The sequence below is a fragment of the Oncorhynchus gorbuscha genome, linkage group LG25 (assembly GCF_021184085.1).
Source record: "Oncorhynchus gorbuscha isolate QuinsamMale2020 ecotype Even-year linkage group LG25, OgorEven_v1.0, whole genome shotgun sequence".
In the NCBI taxonomy this organism is placed as follows: domain Eukaryota; kingdom Metazoa; phylum Chordata; class Actinopteri; order Salmoniformes; family Salmonidae; genus Oncorhynchus; species Oncorhynchus gorbuscha.
The window spans coordinates 36330209-36345468 of record NC_060197.1 but is presented as its reverse complement, the minus strand read 5'-3'; the positions used below and the strand labels follow the sequence as shown (position 1 = coordinate 36345468).

Here is a 15260-nt window from a genome sequence, read left to right as displayed (position 1 = left end):
GGGAATGCCTGACAGCTTGAAAGATGTTTTGGACACTACAGTGAAAATTGTTAACTTTGTTTAAAGCAAGGCCCCTGAACTGTTGTGTATTTTCTGCACTATGCAATAATATGGGCAGTAACCATGTAACACTTTTACAACATACAGCAGTGCGCTGGTTATCAAGGGGCAAAGTATTGACACGTTTTTTTTAAATTGAGAGTTTTCTTAACTGACCATAATTTTCACTTGTCTGACCGCTTGCATGATGATGAGTTTCTCACACGACTGGCCTATCTGGGTTATGTTTTTTCTCACCCGAATGACCTGAATCTAGGATTACAGGGAAATTCTGCAACTATATTCAATGTGCGTGACAAAATTGAGGCTATGATTAAGAAGTTGGAGCTCTTCTCTCTCTGCATAAACAAGGACAACACACAGGTCTTTCCATCATTGTATGATTTTGTTTTGTGTGCAAATTAAGCTTACAGACAATGTCAAATGTGATATAGCGAAGCATCTGAGCGAGTTGGGTGCGCATTTACGCAGGTACTTTCCCGAAACTGATGACACAAACAACTGGATTCTTATCCCTTTCATGCCCTGCCACTTTCCAGTCCACTTACCGATATTTAATCAATCGAAATTGCAACAAGCGGTTCTGTGAAAATCTCATTTAATCAGAAGCCACTGCCCGATTTTTGGAGTATCCTGCCTAGGCAAATCGCGCTGTTAAGACACTGATGCCATCACTAGCATGAAAACTAAATACAGGCACAAACTGTGGGTGGAAAATGATTTAAGACTGAGACTCGCTATAATACAACCCATCCCTTCAAGCACACCCTTCTCATTAACCTGTGGTAAGTTATTCACGATTTCCAATGAACAAATAAAGTTTTATATGTAAGGTGGCTAAATAAAGAGCAAAATTATTGATTATTATATTATTATTTGTGCCCTGGTCCTATAAGAGCTCTTTGTCACTTCCTACGAGCCGGGTTGTGCCCAAAACTCACACTCATTCTTATGTTTAATAAATGTATCGTATAGTGTGTGTGTGGCAGGCTTACAATTGTGGCAAAAAAACAACATTTGAGAGTGCGCTTACCCTGGTGCTAGAGGGGTATGCAGCTGGAGGTTGAATGTTTAAAGGGGTACGGGACTGTAAAAGGTTTTGGAACTGGGCTAGACCAATTATATCTTACACCAAAGACATCTTAAATCATTTTTTTTGTATGTTTTTCTGCCGTGAGTAATATGTGGCAGGCTATTAGACTATCTATTGTGTAATGGCACAATCATTATTTTAGTTCAGTTTTTTTTTGCAGGCTCATACACTACCGTTCAAAAGTTTGGGGTCACTTAGAAATGTCCTTGCTTTTGAAAGAAAAGCACCCTTTTGTCCATTAAAATAACATAAAATTGGTCAGAAACACAGTGTAGACATTGTTAATGTTGTAAATGACTATTGTAGCTGGAAACGGCAGGTTTTTTATGGAATATCTACATCGGTGTACAGAGGCCCATTATCAGCAACCATCACTCCTGTGTTCCAATTGCACGTTGTGTTAGCTAATCCAAGTTTATAATTTTAAAAGGCTAATTGATCATTAGAAAAACCTTTTGCAATTATGTTAGCATAGCTGAAAACTGTTGTCCTTATTAAAAAAGCAATAAAACTGGCCTTCTTTAGACTAGTTTAGTATCTGGAGCATCAGCATTTGTGGGATCGATTACAGGCCCAAAATGGCTAGGAACAAACAACTTTCTTCTGAAACTCGTCAGTCAATTCTTGTTCTGAGAAATGAAGGCTATTCCATGCGAGAAAATGCCAAGAAACTGAAGACCTCGTACAACGCTGTGTACTACTCCCTTCTAAGAACAGAGCAAACTGACTCTAACCAGAATAGAAAGAGGAGTGAGAGGCCCCGGTGCACAACTGAGCAAGAGGACAAGTACATTAGAGTGTCTAGTTTGAGAAACAGACGCCTCACAAGTCCTCAACTGGCAGCTTGGTTAAATAGTACCCGCAAAACAGCAGTCTCAACGTCAACAGTGAAGAGGCGACTCCAGGATGCTGGCCTTCTAGGCAGAGTTCCTCTGACCAGTGTCTGTGTTTTTTCACCTATCTTAACCTTAACCTTCTTTTTATTGGCCATTCTGAGATATGGCTTTTTCTTAGCAACTCTGCCTAGAAGGCCAGCATCTCACTGTCACGTTCACTGTCTTCAAACTCCCTGTCATAGATGAGCCATGGCGCAGCGTGCATGTAATTCCACATCTTTCAATAAAGTGAAACTTTCACAAAAAAAACCAGGTAAACAGAAACCGAACGTGACACAACCGTGGCGCACACAAACACACACAGAAAATAAATAATTACCCACAACATTAGGTGGGAAAAAGCCTGCCTAAGTATGATTCCCAATCAGAGACAACGATAGACAGCTGCCTCGGATTGAGAACCACACTCGGCCAAAAACAAAGAAATAGAAAACATAGATTGCCCACCCAAATCACACCCTGACATAACCAAATAGAGAAATAAAACAGCCCACCCGGACCCAGGGGAGGTTCCAGGTGGGCATCTATCCTCGGTGGCGGCTCCAGTTCGGGACGTAGCCCCCACTCTGCACGCTGATCCCTCCACTTCCGTGGAACCGGACCATGGATCGTCGCCGGAGACTGCGGACCGTGGATTGTTGCCGGAGGAACCGGACCGTGGATCATCGCCGGAGTCTCTGGATTGGGAACCCCCACTGGAGGCTCTGGACTGCAGACCCCCGCTGGGTTACCGAGACTCCGGATTGTGGACCGTTGCTGGAGACTTCGGACTAGGGACCGTCGTTGGAGGCTCCGGACTGGAGACCGTCGCTGGAAGCTCCGGACTGGAGACCATTGCTGGAGGCTCCGGACTGGGGACCGTCGCTGGAAGCTCCGGACTGGGGACCGTCGCTGGAGGCTCCGTGCCATGGATTTTCGCTGCCGGCTCCGGGCCATGGATCAGCACTGGAGGCTTCCTGTCATGGATCATCACTACAGGCTCCGGGCCATGGATCATCACTAGAGGCTTCGTGCCATGGATTATCACTGGAGGCTCCAGGCCATGGATTATCACTGGAGGCTTCGTGCCATGGATCATGACTACTGGCTCCGGGCCATGGATCATCACTGGAAGCTTCGTGCCATAGATCATCACTAGAGGCTTCGTACATGGAGCCAGAACAGGTCTCACCGGACTGAGGAGATGTACTGTAAGCCTGGTGCATGGAGATGCCACAGGGCTTGCCAGGCTGAGACATAATGGAGGCCTTGTACGTGGAACCGGAACAGGTCTTGGGGATTGGGGAGATGCAGTGGAAGCCTGGTGCGTGGAGCAGGCACCGGATACACTGGGCCGTGGAGGCGCACTGGAGGTCTCGAGCGTAGAGCTGGCACAACCCGTCCTGGCTGGATGCTTACTTTCGCCCGGGAAATGCGGGGCGCAGATACAGGACGAATTGGGCTGTGAAGTGCACTGGAGACATAGTGCGCATCACTGCATAACACAGTGCCTGACCAGTCACACGCTCCCCACGGTAAGCACGGGGAGTTGGCTCAGGTCTAAACCCTGACTCTGCCAATCTCCCCATGTGCCGACCCCAAACTTTTTTTTGGAGCTGCCTCTCGGGCTTCCGTTGTTGATTAAACTCCTCGTATCAACGCCGTTCCGCTCTCGCTGCCTCCCTCTGCTCCCTTGGACGGCGATACTCTCCGGCCCTTGTCCAGGGTCCTTCTCCATCCAGGATTTCTTCCCGTGTCCACTACTCCTGGCCACGCTGCATGGTCCGTTTTTGGTGGGTAATTCTGTCATGTTCACTGTCTTCAAACTCCCTGTCATAGATAATTCCAAATCTATTAATAAATTGAAACTTAGATAAACAGAAACCGAACGTGAAGCAACACAAACACACACAGAAAATAAATAATCACCCACAACATTAGGTGGGGAAAAGGCTGCCTAAGTATGATTCCAAATCAGAGACAACGATAGACAGCTGCCTCTGATTGGGAACCACTCAGCCAAAAACAAAGAAATAGAAAACATAGAATGCCCACCCAAATCACACCCTGACCTAACCAAATAGAGAAATAATCTAATCAAATCTATTTATATAGCCCTTCGTACATCAGCTGATATCTCAAAGTGCTGTGCAGAAACCCAGCCTAAAACCCCAAACAGCAAGCAATGCAGGTGTAGAAGCACGGTGGCTAGGAAAAACTCCCTAGAAAGGCCAAAACCTAGGAAGAAACCTAGAGAGGAACCAGGCTATGTGGGGTGGCCAGTCCTCTTCTGGCTGTGCCGGGTGGAGATTATAACAGAACATGGCCAAGATGTTCAAATGTTCATAAATGACCAGCATGGTCGTATAATAATAAGGCAGAACAGTTGAAACTGGAGTAGCAGCACGGTCAGGTGGACTGGGGACAGCAAGGAGTCATATAAAACAGCTCTCAGGTCAGGGCGTGACACCCAGAGTCGCCTCTTCACTGTTTGTCACACCCTGATCTGTTTCACCTGTCCTTGTGATTGTCTCCACCCCTCTCCAGGTGTTGCCCATCTTCCCCATTATGCCCTATGTATATATACCTGTGTTCTCTGTTTGTCCGTTGCCAGTTCGTCTTGTTTGTTCAAGTCAACCGGTGTTTTGTGTCTCAGCTCCTGCTTTTTCCAGTCTCTTTTCTCTCGCCCTCCTGGTTATGACCCTTGCCTGTCCTGACTCCGAGCCCGCCTGCCTGATCACTCTGCCTTCCCCTGACCCTGAGCCTGCCGGCCTGTACTTTTTCCCCCCTTTGGGTTACCGACCTCTGCCTTGCCCTGACCCCGAGCCTGCCTGCCGCCCGGTACCGTTGCCCCACCTCTGGTTTACTGACCCCTGCCTGCCTTGACCAGTCTATTGCCTGCCCCTGTTTGGAATATTAAACTATTGTTTATTCGATGTGGTCTGCATCTGGGTCTTACCTTCATATGTGATACTGTTGATGTTGAGACTGGTGTTTTGCAAGTACTATTTAATGAAGCTGACCGTTGAGGAATTGTGAGGTGTCTGTTTCTCAAACTAGACACTCTAATGTACTTGTCCTCTTCCTCAGTTGTGCACCGGGGCCTAACACTCATCTTTCTATTCTGATTAGAGACCGTTTGCTCTGTTCTGTGAAGGGAGTGGTACACGGCGTTGTACGAGATCTTCAGTTTCTTGGCAATTTCTCACATGGAATAGCCTTTATTTCTCAGAACAAGAATGGACTGACGAGTTTCGGAAAAAAGGTATTTGTTTCTGGCCATTTTGAGCCTGTAAAGAAGGCCAGTTGTATTGCTTCTTTAATCAGGACAACAGTTTTCAGCTGTGCTAACATAATTGCAAAATAGTTTTCTAATGATCAATTAGCCTTTTAAAATGATAAACTTGGATTAGCTAACACAACGTGCCATTGGAACACAGGAGTGATGGTTGCTGATAATGGACCTCTGTACCCCTATGTAGATATTCCAGCTACAATAGTCATTTACAACATTAACAACATTTACACTGTATTTTTGATCAATGTTATTTTAATGGACAAAAAAAATGTGCTTTTCTTTCAAAAACAAGGACATTTCTAAGTGACCCCAAACTTTTGAACGGTAGTGTATATAGGTCTATGCTATGCATCAGCTCTAATATGCATATGGGTGTTTTGAATGAATCATCACCTTAGAAAGCGCTGTCCATTTCGTTGTATTAGGCTTTGAAACAACATCCACACGGACCATATTTTACACTCAATTTCAACCTGTTGTTGAACCTCTTTCTTCAAATGATCAATCACAGTGAGGTGAGTTTTTAAAGCACAATACCGTTTTGATGATAAGTATTTGATGTGAATTTCAATTGTGTTTGCATTGATGTCAGAGTGGTTAGAGGGACAATAGAGCCCTGAATTCCAGGCCACGTGGAATTTTACTGATGTCATGACTCATAACTGCCAGTGTGGCGGTAATATGGTCACTGCAACGACCCTACCAGTAACGCCAAGCACTGCTTTTTAAATTGAAAAATCTTTCTTTAGGGCCAAAATTGAGCAAATTCTAAAATTGCAATTAATCACGATTAATAATGCCATTATTATTTTTATTTTATTTGATTATTTTAATCGTTTGACAGCCCTACTTAATACATCAATGAATCTGGATAATGTCACTCTAAATCCACATTGAGATGCACAGTAACTGTGCTAAGAATCAGTGTGCTTCCCTCACCTTCTCTCCTCCCACCAGGAAGAGGTCGACAGCGACCATATTGATGCAGAGTTTCTGACAGAGGACCCGGAGCACCTCCCTGATGGTGGCTCCCGACCGCAGGGTCACAGAGGAGCACGAGCCATCCGGCAAGGTCACATTGCAGTGCTTGGCGGACAACCTGTCCCACACCGGCACTGAGTGACGATTGTCCCCCTACACAGGACAAACCATAGTCAGAGATAGAACTCCATAGAAGCAAGAGAGAGGACCAAGAGTTAAAAACAGCAACAATGTCTCTATGTCTTGTATTGTATGTAGTGTTTAATGTTCGGCCTGTCTGCAAACCAAATTTCCTTATGGGGGAAAAAAAAAACTACATTGAACGTCTGAACCTTTAAATGAACCCCCATTAAGTCTGTCACGCCCTGACCTTAGTTTTCTATGTTTTATGTATTATTTTGGTCAGGTCAGGGTGTGACGAGGGTGGGTATGCTTGTTTGTCCTGTCTAGGTTTTTTTTATATATCTAGGGGTGTTTGTTAGTCTAGGTTTATTATAGGTCTATGGTGGCCTGAATTGGTTCCCAATCAGAGATATCTGTTTATCGTTGTCTCTGATTGGGGATCCTATTTAGGTTGCCATTTTCCATTTTGGTTTTGTGGGTTATTGTCTATGTGTAGTTGCCTGTCAGCACTAGTGTTATATAGCGTCACGTTAGTTTGTTTAGTGTTTTTCATTCATTAAAAGAGGAATGTATGCTTATCACACTGCACCTTGGTCTCATCGTTATGACGAACGTGACGAAGTCATATGTTTCATATAACACCTGTCATAACCATTTTGACAGCGGCATACCCATGCCAAGAGGACTTTCAGGCAACATGCCACAAAACTAAACAGAGTCGTGATCTGAATAATGTCTGCTTCTACTACAGAGCTATCTTGGTTCAGTGTTGCCATGGCGACCTGGCCTGGCCGTCCATGCGGATGTTACCTCGATCTTGCCTGCTGAACAGGAAGTGGCCAGCTCCAGACTGGCACCTGAGGACAAGGAGCCCTGTGATTCCCTCCGACCGTTGCTGTTCCAGGAATCTACCCAACACAAGAAGGCCAGGGAGGTCAGAGGTCACAGTTAGGAATTCATTCCACATACACACAGAAAAAGTACCAATATTGCTATTATTTTTTCCATGCAAAAAATGAGAAGAAGAAGCAGACAAAACTATTTGTTCCTTTAAAAACCAACTGTATGTACAATATTGTGTGCTATAGCTCGGGAAATAAATACATGCGACTCTGGATGACAACATAATAATGTTTGTTTCCAACATTAGGTCTGTTTACCTTTGTGGGTTTTTACGCTGCCACGATACAAACTAGTAGCGCAATACTGGTATCATCCCATCCCTACTTACTATCCATGCATCATCACAACACAGCAACACATAAAAGACAAGCTACTATCCATGCATCACCACAACACAGCAACACATAAGACAAGCTACTATCCATGCATCACCACAACACAGCAACACATAAGACAAGCTACTATCCATGCATCATCACAACACAGCTACACATAAGACAAGCTACTATCAATGCATCATCACAACACAGCTACACATAAGACAAGCTACTATCCATGCATCATCACAACACAGCTACACATAAGACAAGCTACTATCAATGCATCATCACAACACAGCTACACATAAGACAAGCTACTATCCATGCATCATCACAACACAGCTACACATAAGACAAGCTACTATCCATGCATCATCACAACACAGCTACACATAAAAGACAAGCATCAACACAACTACATATAAAAGATAAGCTACTATCAAGGGAAAACATTTGTGTAACATCGCCAATGACATAAATCAGATGAAGCTCAAAACACCATTTGAAATGCTGCTTCAGGAGTTCACCTTTCATCATAACGAATTTATAGCATGCAGTGCTGTGCTGTGTATTGCCTGACCAAAGAGCATAATGCATGCCAGAAAGCTTCATGTCAATATTGAAACCATACACAAGAAGTTCCCTCACAGGAAAAAAACGTTATTTGAATTGAATACATAAGATTAACTCCTTGTGACATTCTATGACTGAGAATTGCTGACCGAGGTTGATTTCTCCAATGTCCTTTTTCTTGGGTCCCTTTCCGAAGCTCCGGTTCCGGGACCAAGAAAAGAAGGTGCCCCGTTTCTTATGCTCATCATGCTCGTCTCCGGGGTCCTCATTAAGTGACCTTCCTGACCTCTGCTTCCTTGCCTCCTATTGGTCAACAAAACAACTAGGTCAAACAACATGTCTAACACCTGGGTTGTATACATTAGTGCACAACGTAACAAACCGTTTTGCTATTGAAAACATTTAGGGAAAAAAGGAAATTGCAATGGAAAATTTGTTTCTTATTGGACAAGTTCAGGTAGTCCCCTTTGGTCTGTTTTCTTCCATTTGGTATCTAGTGAATATGACCCTGATGTTTTGAAGGTTAACAAACACCTATACTGGCTACAACACAAAATGTGCATCCCACAGGCGAATGACACAAACATCTGCGATGGTTACTAAGACAATAGCAGATACTATTTTGGCTGTTAAGGTTACTTTAGTACAAGGCGAGTACCTTAATGGGCGTGGAGAGGGAGAGGGAGGAGCTGGCGCTATGCTTGGAGGGGGCGGGGCTACAAGGGATCTGGTAAGGGTCAGGTAAAGGTCGTCCCTCCACCTCGGCCAGCATGCACTCCTGATACAGGCCAGACTTGAGGAACCTGGAGTAGCTGTCAAACTTCATCAGGTTGAAGATCTACAGACAAAATGGGGAAAGAAAAGGGACTGGTGTTACAAAGGGTCACAATCAGTTATGACATGTGTTATGACATATGTGGTAATAGCTATGATTAAGTCAAGTTTGTAACAACATTGGACAGATCTACACTGACGTTGTACAGGCCTGTGAGTTTGTGGGGGTGTGTGCCAGTTTGTGTTTGACCTTGGTAAAGCACAATAGCCATTTTTGAAACAGGCAGATGACACTGAATAATAAAAATTGTTCCAGCAGTGCTGCCCCGGCAGTTGACACTGTGCTGCTCCCAGCCTTATGTGTGTGTGTATAAGGGAGGGTTGACAATAAAGTATATTATTATTTATTCAACAACATAACATAGAGTAGTAGGCAGTTGGTCCTCTCACTTGTAATTGCTGAGCCTTGAACATGTTTGGACATGGGGAGGTGAGGACGTCGTCGGCCAGTTGGGCCTGACTGTCGATGTTGACCGGCGTGGTGGCTTTACTGGACAGGAAGCTGTTGTAGATCTCCCCTGCCCTCTGGGATAGCTGGAGAGGAGAGGAATATGTTTTAAAAACACACACACAACTATGACATAACTTAGTCCATTGTTATGAAGGGGACTGATTCTGGTGTTTTACACACAGATCCTCACTCAGCCACACAAGGTGCTGCACAACCAGCACTTCTAAAGGCACCAAGGAATTGTATATCGAGACACACAGACATGTCCAGTATATTGAGGGCTCTTTTTTAATCAATCCATGACATCCAAAGCCTATGGACTAGATAGGAAAGTATGGTTTGGTCTTGGTGATGTGTACAAGGAAGAACCTTACCTGCTTTTTGTCCGTTGCAGGTATATGACTGAAGTATTCACAGCCCTGCCAGAACAAAATATTCTCCTCACTGAATTCCTTCTTGAGGAATTCCTGTGGAGACACAAACAACAGCGTTATCATACCTGCAGTAAGCCTGGAGTGTCCGGGTCCAGTGTTGATTGGCTATTGATGGATTCTGGGTTCTAACGCCTAAACTTGAAATAGGGTTAATTATCAGGTATCCTATTGAAATATTGAGTGCTATGGTTTAGATGGTCTACACCAGAAGTGGATGGTTATCTGTAGGAGGAAGGTGGGTGTAATTAAGCTTGGAATGTACTGAGTGTAGGGAAAACGATCATATGTGGCAGGCATTGATCAGGTGAGAGTCATGGATTAGTGATGAAGGGGGTTTAGGTCAGGTCAGGTCAGGTTAAGGGAGAAGGAAAAGTTTATTGCCTGTATCACTGTATCCTGCCTAGCAATAAAGATACAATGTTTAGCAAGAAGGAAGAGACTCCATCCAAAGTGGGGTACATATACCACCACTATTGTAAACATGTCTTTGTCGGTTCAGCTGTTCGATCCTTTGGGAAGAATAAACTTTGTTTAAGCTTTCATAGTGTCCGTCGAGTTCTTACTCTGATGATTAGAACCTAACACTATATACAGTGCCTTGCGAAAGTATTCGGCCCCCTTGAACTTTGTGAACTTTTGCCACATTTCAGGCTTCAAACATAAAGATATAAAACTTCAATTTTTTGTGAAGAATCAACAACAAGTGGGACACAATCATGAAGTGGAACGACATTTATTGGATATTTCAAACTTTTTTAACAAATCAAAAACTGAAAAATTGGGCGTGCAAAATTATTCAGCCCCCTTAAGTTAATACTTTGTAGTGCCACCTTTTCCTGCGATTACAGCTGTAAGTCGCTTGGGGTATGTCTCTATCAGTTTTGCACATCGAGAGACTAACATTTTTTCCCAATCCTCCTTGCAAAACAGCTCGAGCTCAGTGAGGTTGGATGGAGAGCATTTGTGAACAGCAGTTTTCAGTTCTTTCCACAGATTCTCGATTGGATTCAGGTCTGGACTTTGACTTGGCCATTCTAACACCTGGATATGTTTATTTTTGAACCATTCCATTGTAGATTTTGCTTTATGTTTTGGATCATTGTCTTGTTGGAAGACAAATCTCCGTCCCAGTCTCAGGTCTTTTGCAGACTCCATCAGGTTTTCTTCCAGAATGGTCCTGTATTTGGCTCCATACATCTTCCCATCAATTTTAACCATCTTCCCTGTCCCTGCTGAAGAAAGGCAGGCCCAAACCATGATGCTGCCACCACCATGTTTGACAGTGGGGATGGTGTGTTCAGGGTGTTGCTTTTACGCCAAACATAACGTTTTGCATTGTTGCCAAAAAGTTCAATTTTGGTTTCATCTGACCAGAGCACCTTCTTCCACATGTTTGGTGTGTCTCCCAGGTGGCTTGTGGCAAACTTTAAACGACACTTTTTATGGATATCTTTAAGAAATGGCTTTCTTCTTGCCACTCTTCCATAAAGGACAGATTTGTGCAATATACGACTGATTGTTGGCTGCATCACTGATCAGTCTTCTCCTTGTATGAGCTGAAAGTTTAGAGGGACGGCCAGGTCTTGGTAGATTTGCAGTGGTCTGATACTCCTTCCATTTCAATATTATCGCTTGCACAGTGCTCCTTGGGATGTTTAAAGCTTGGGAAATATTTTTGTATCCAAATCCGGCTTTAAACTTCTTCACAACAGTATCTCGGACCTGCCTGGTGTGTTCCTTGTTCTTCATGATGCTCTCTGCGCTTTTAACGGACCTCTGAGACTATCACAGTGCAGGTGCATTTATACGGAGACTTGATTACACACAGGTGGATTGTATTTATCATCATTAGTCATTTAGGTCAACATTGGATCATTCAGAGATCCTCACTGAACTTCTGGAGAGAGTTTGCTGCACTGAAAGTAAAGGGGCTGAATAATTTTGCACGCCCAATTTTTCAGTTTTTGATTTGTTAAAGAAGTTTGAAATATCCAATAAATGTCGTTCCACTTCAAGATTGTGTCCCACTTGTTGTTGATTCTTCACAAAAATATACAGTTTTATATCTTTATGTTTGAAGCCTGAAATGTGGCAAAAGGTCGCAAAGTTCAAGGGGGCCGAATACTTTCGCAAGGCACTGTAGTTGACTATTGCTTCTATTTCACAAGAAGAGAATGGTGTAACGCCTTCAAACTAAAACATAATTTTGGACGTCTGAGGAAGACGAGTATAGATTTCATCTAACAGAATAGAGAATGAGGAAGATAATGGACTGTTGAGTTTGTTGGGTTTCAGAGCACATAACTAAACTAACAGTGAACTAAAATAAAACTCAATTTCCCAGAGTTCTTTACAGTACATACTGAGAAGTAGCGGACGCCAATGGGGTCCTGGAGCAGGCGCTCGAAGCAGGCGGCCCAGCTGGCCACCCGGCGCTCTGACAGCCTCCTGTGGCTGCCGGCGCCGGGCAGACTGCCATTGCTGTTCAGACTGCTCTGGCTGCAGCAGCCCTGGAGCTGCACACCACCACCATGGTCTGGAGAGAGGGGAAAATGGTAGGGAAAGTGGTTAGGGGACAACGGGGGTAGGGACCAGAACTGTTCTGACAACAACAGCCTTAAAGCTGCACTATAGTCTACAGCAGAGAAAAGTTAATTCAGGGACTCAATTCTAAGCTAGTTCAAAGAGAGGGAAGAAAATGCTATTAGTCCAAAACCACTCAAAAGAAGGGAATAGCTTGGGAACTGTGGAATCTAGAGAAAGAAGCCTATTTTAACAAGTACTTCCAATGACTCAGTTAGTGCCTGCTATCATGGCGTCAGATGCCCATTTCAAAGTCCCACCAACCAGAAAGCAAAATATCAGAAACACAAAAAGGAAGACAGTAAGGTCTGTTACCAAAATGCTCTTGAATGGTCAATGTCAGGCAAGAGAAGTGTTCACGATCTGCTTATGGAATTGAGGAATTGAGGAATTTTAAGCCTCTGTTGGGAGCTTTCTGAAAACACTACACAGATGAATCCATAGCCTCCAGCACCAGGGTATCTGATCACTGATAAACATGCACAAGCACAGGACAAATAATAATTACAAGTAGCCTCTAAATGCTATTGCAAATATTACATGACAACTTGGACACTGAATCATGACTGTTCGTGACTGACTACCTTACAATGTTGTGAGTAATGCCTCGGGATACAGTCTAACTATAGAAGCTCATGCTTTTGTTAGCCAACTCGCCCAGCTGAATCAGTAGGTGTCAGCAGAGTTGTAAAGGCATAAAACAAGCTGGTTTTTACAAGCCCTCACATCTCCCATTAAAAGTAAGATATGTATTCGATTTTCTATTACACAAATCAATTTGTCCCAGACATTTGTTTATAATTTAATTTAAAAACTCTGCCAATTGACCTCAGTGACGTGATATTTGGTTTGGAGTTGACACGATATTTGGTATTTGGTTTGGAATCTTGAGTTTGCCAGCAGAGAGCAAATATGGGGCCTGTGTTGCTTTATAATGGGATGGTTTTCTGGATAAATAGCATAGAGTTTCTTCGCCACATGCTATTTGAAAGAGCTAAGCAGCTCCTCCAAAACCACAGCGCCATTGAACATGGCGTTCAGCAAACATTATTAAACGTCTGTGAAAGGGTAAACCAACAGCAAACACACAATCCCAAACCCTATCCTAAAACAGTGTTTCCCAACACCAGTCCTCCAGTGTCCCGAACTTCACACATTTTTTGTTGCAGCCCCAGACAAGCCCACCTGATTCAACTAATCATCGAGCCCTCAATAAGTGGAATCAGGTGAGTTTGTCTGGGGCCACAACAAAAACGTGTGCTGGTTGGAATACTCGAGGAGTTGGGAAACCCTGTCGTAAAACCCCTGCACAAGAGCCTTTTGTTGAGGTCGTAAATAAATAGGTTGACATCATATTCTGTGAGCCTGTTTAATTCAATAACCTCAGAGTTGCGTGTTGTGGAGAGCTTAATAAACACACAATAAAAAGCAAACACAGGAAACGGAGAAAGCCGCTTTCAAGAAAAAGGCACACAAAAAGTGACTTTTATTGTTCAACAAAAAGGTCCATGGAGGGACAAAACGCCCCATTTGGCCCATGCTTGTTTTGGAACACTTGTTGAACTCAACTTAAAGCTTATTACTTAGCCTAGTACATACAGGTGCAGGAAGCAAAAACATGTGCTGTGTTCTGTCATCACAAATAAAGTGAATGTAAGAACAAGTGTAATGAAAAGAGAAATGTACTCACCACCTTCTGAGGAAGCAGCCGACTGAAAGACAACAAAAAGAGACATGAGTGAGAAGATGCCGTCATGACCTTCCTCCGGCTCCGAGGCAAGGAACCACTGGAGCCTGAGCACAGAATGTCTTTCTCAGCGTGTGTGTGTGTGTGTGTGTGTGTGTGTGTGTGTGTGTGTGTGTGTGTGTGTGTGTGTGTGTGTGTGTGTGTGTGTGTGTGTGTGTGTGTGTGTGTGTGTGTGTGTGTGTGTGTGTGTGTGTGTGGCTATTAATGTGGGATGTGGGTGGATCCAGCCCAGGGCCTCTGCCACACACACACACAGCTGTTCACACCTCAAGAATGGGTCCCAATTCTCACCACACACACACTCACTACCTATGACTCACATGCTTTGGGCACACAAAAACACACTCGGGGCACATGAACATGTTTGGAGATGCACACTCTCTCTCACACACACACACACACACACACACACACACACACACACACACACACACACACACACACACACACACACACACACACACACACACACACACACACACACACACACACACACACACACACACACACACACACACACACACACACACACACAAGAGCCAAGTGGGGCATGTTCCCTCTCACTGGTGTCTGGTCAGACTAGAAGTCATCATGAGGAGCCACTTAAGGGGCCGTTGCTTGCACTATAATAGGCCACTTTTCACATGGTAATTCAGGGGCTGAGTGGGCAATGAAAGTCTATACAAGAATATAGGCCATAGAGTGATCAGCAATTCTGACAAGCATCTTTGGAAAGAGAAAAAAATAATAATCACAAAGCCCAGGTGTAACCATTATGCTGATTCTGTTACAAAATGTTTTGTCTGTTTACTCCAAACGGAAAATGCAAGCAAGAGTTTCTATTGGACAAATTCAAGTAGGTCCCTCCCTGTTTGTTTCCGTCTGGTTCTTAAACAGTAAACGGTTTCCGTAATGAATACACCCTCGTGGAATTTCATTATTGACATATATTTTAGCGAAATGGTCTCTTCTCTTCACAATAATA

The 15260-nt window shown here is 43.8% G+C and overlaps 1 protein-coding gene across 1 annotated transcript in view; it reads right to left on the bottom strand.

The window, feature by feature from the left end:
* Window positions 1-15260, bottom strand: part of LOC124013915 (regulator of G-protein signaling 12-like) — an 85582-nt gene that overhangs the window by 21373 nt on the left and 48949 nt on the right. The window contains exons 4-11 of the mRNA XM_046328475.1: window positions 14219-14240; window positions 12309-12481; window positions 9886-9978; window positions 9451-9594; window positions 8885-9064; window positions 8376-8529; window positions 7241-7338; window positions 6266-6460 (exon numbers count right to left, since the gene is read on the bottom strand). Of these exons, the coding sequence (XP_046184431.1) occupies window positions 6266-6460; window positions 7241-7338; window positions 8376-8529; window positions 8885-9064; window positions 9451-9594; window positions 9886-9978; window positions 12309-12481; window positions 14219-14240 (1059 nt within the window). The remainder of the gene's footprint in view (window positions 1-6265; window positions 6461-7240; window positions 7339-8375; window positions 8530-8884; window positions 9065-9450; window positions 9595-9885; window positions 9979-12308; window positions 12482-14218; window positions 14241-15260) is intronic.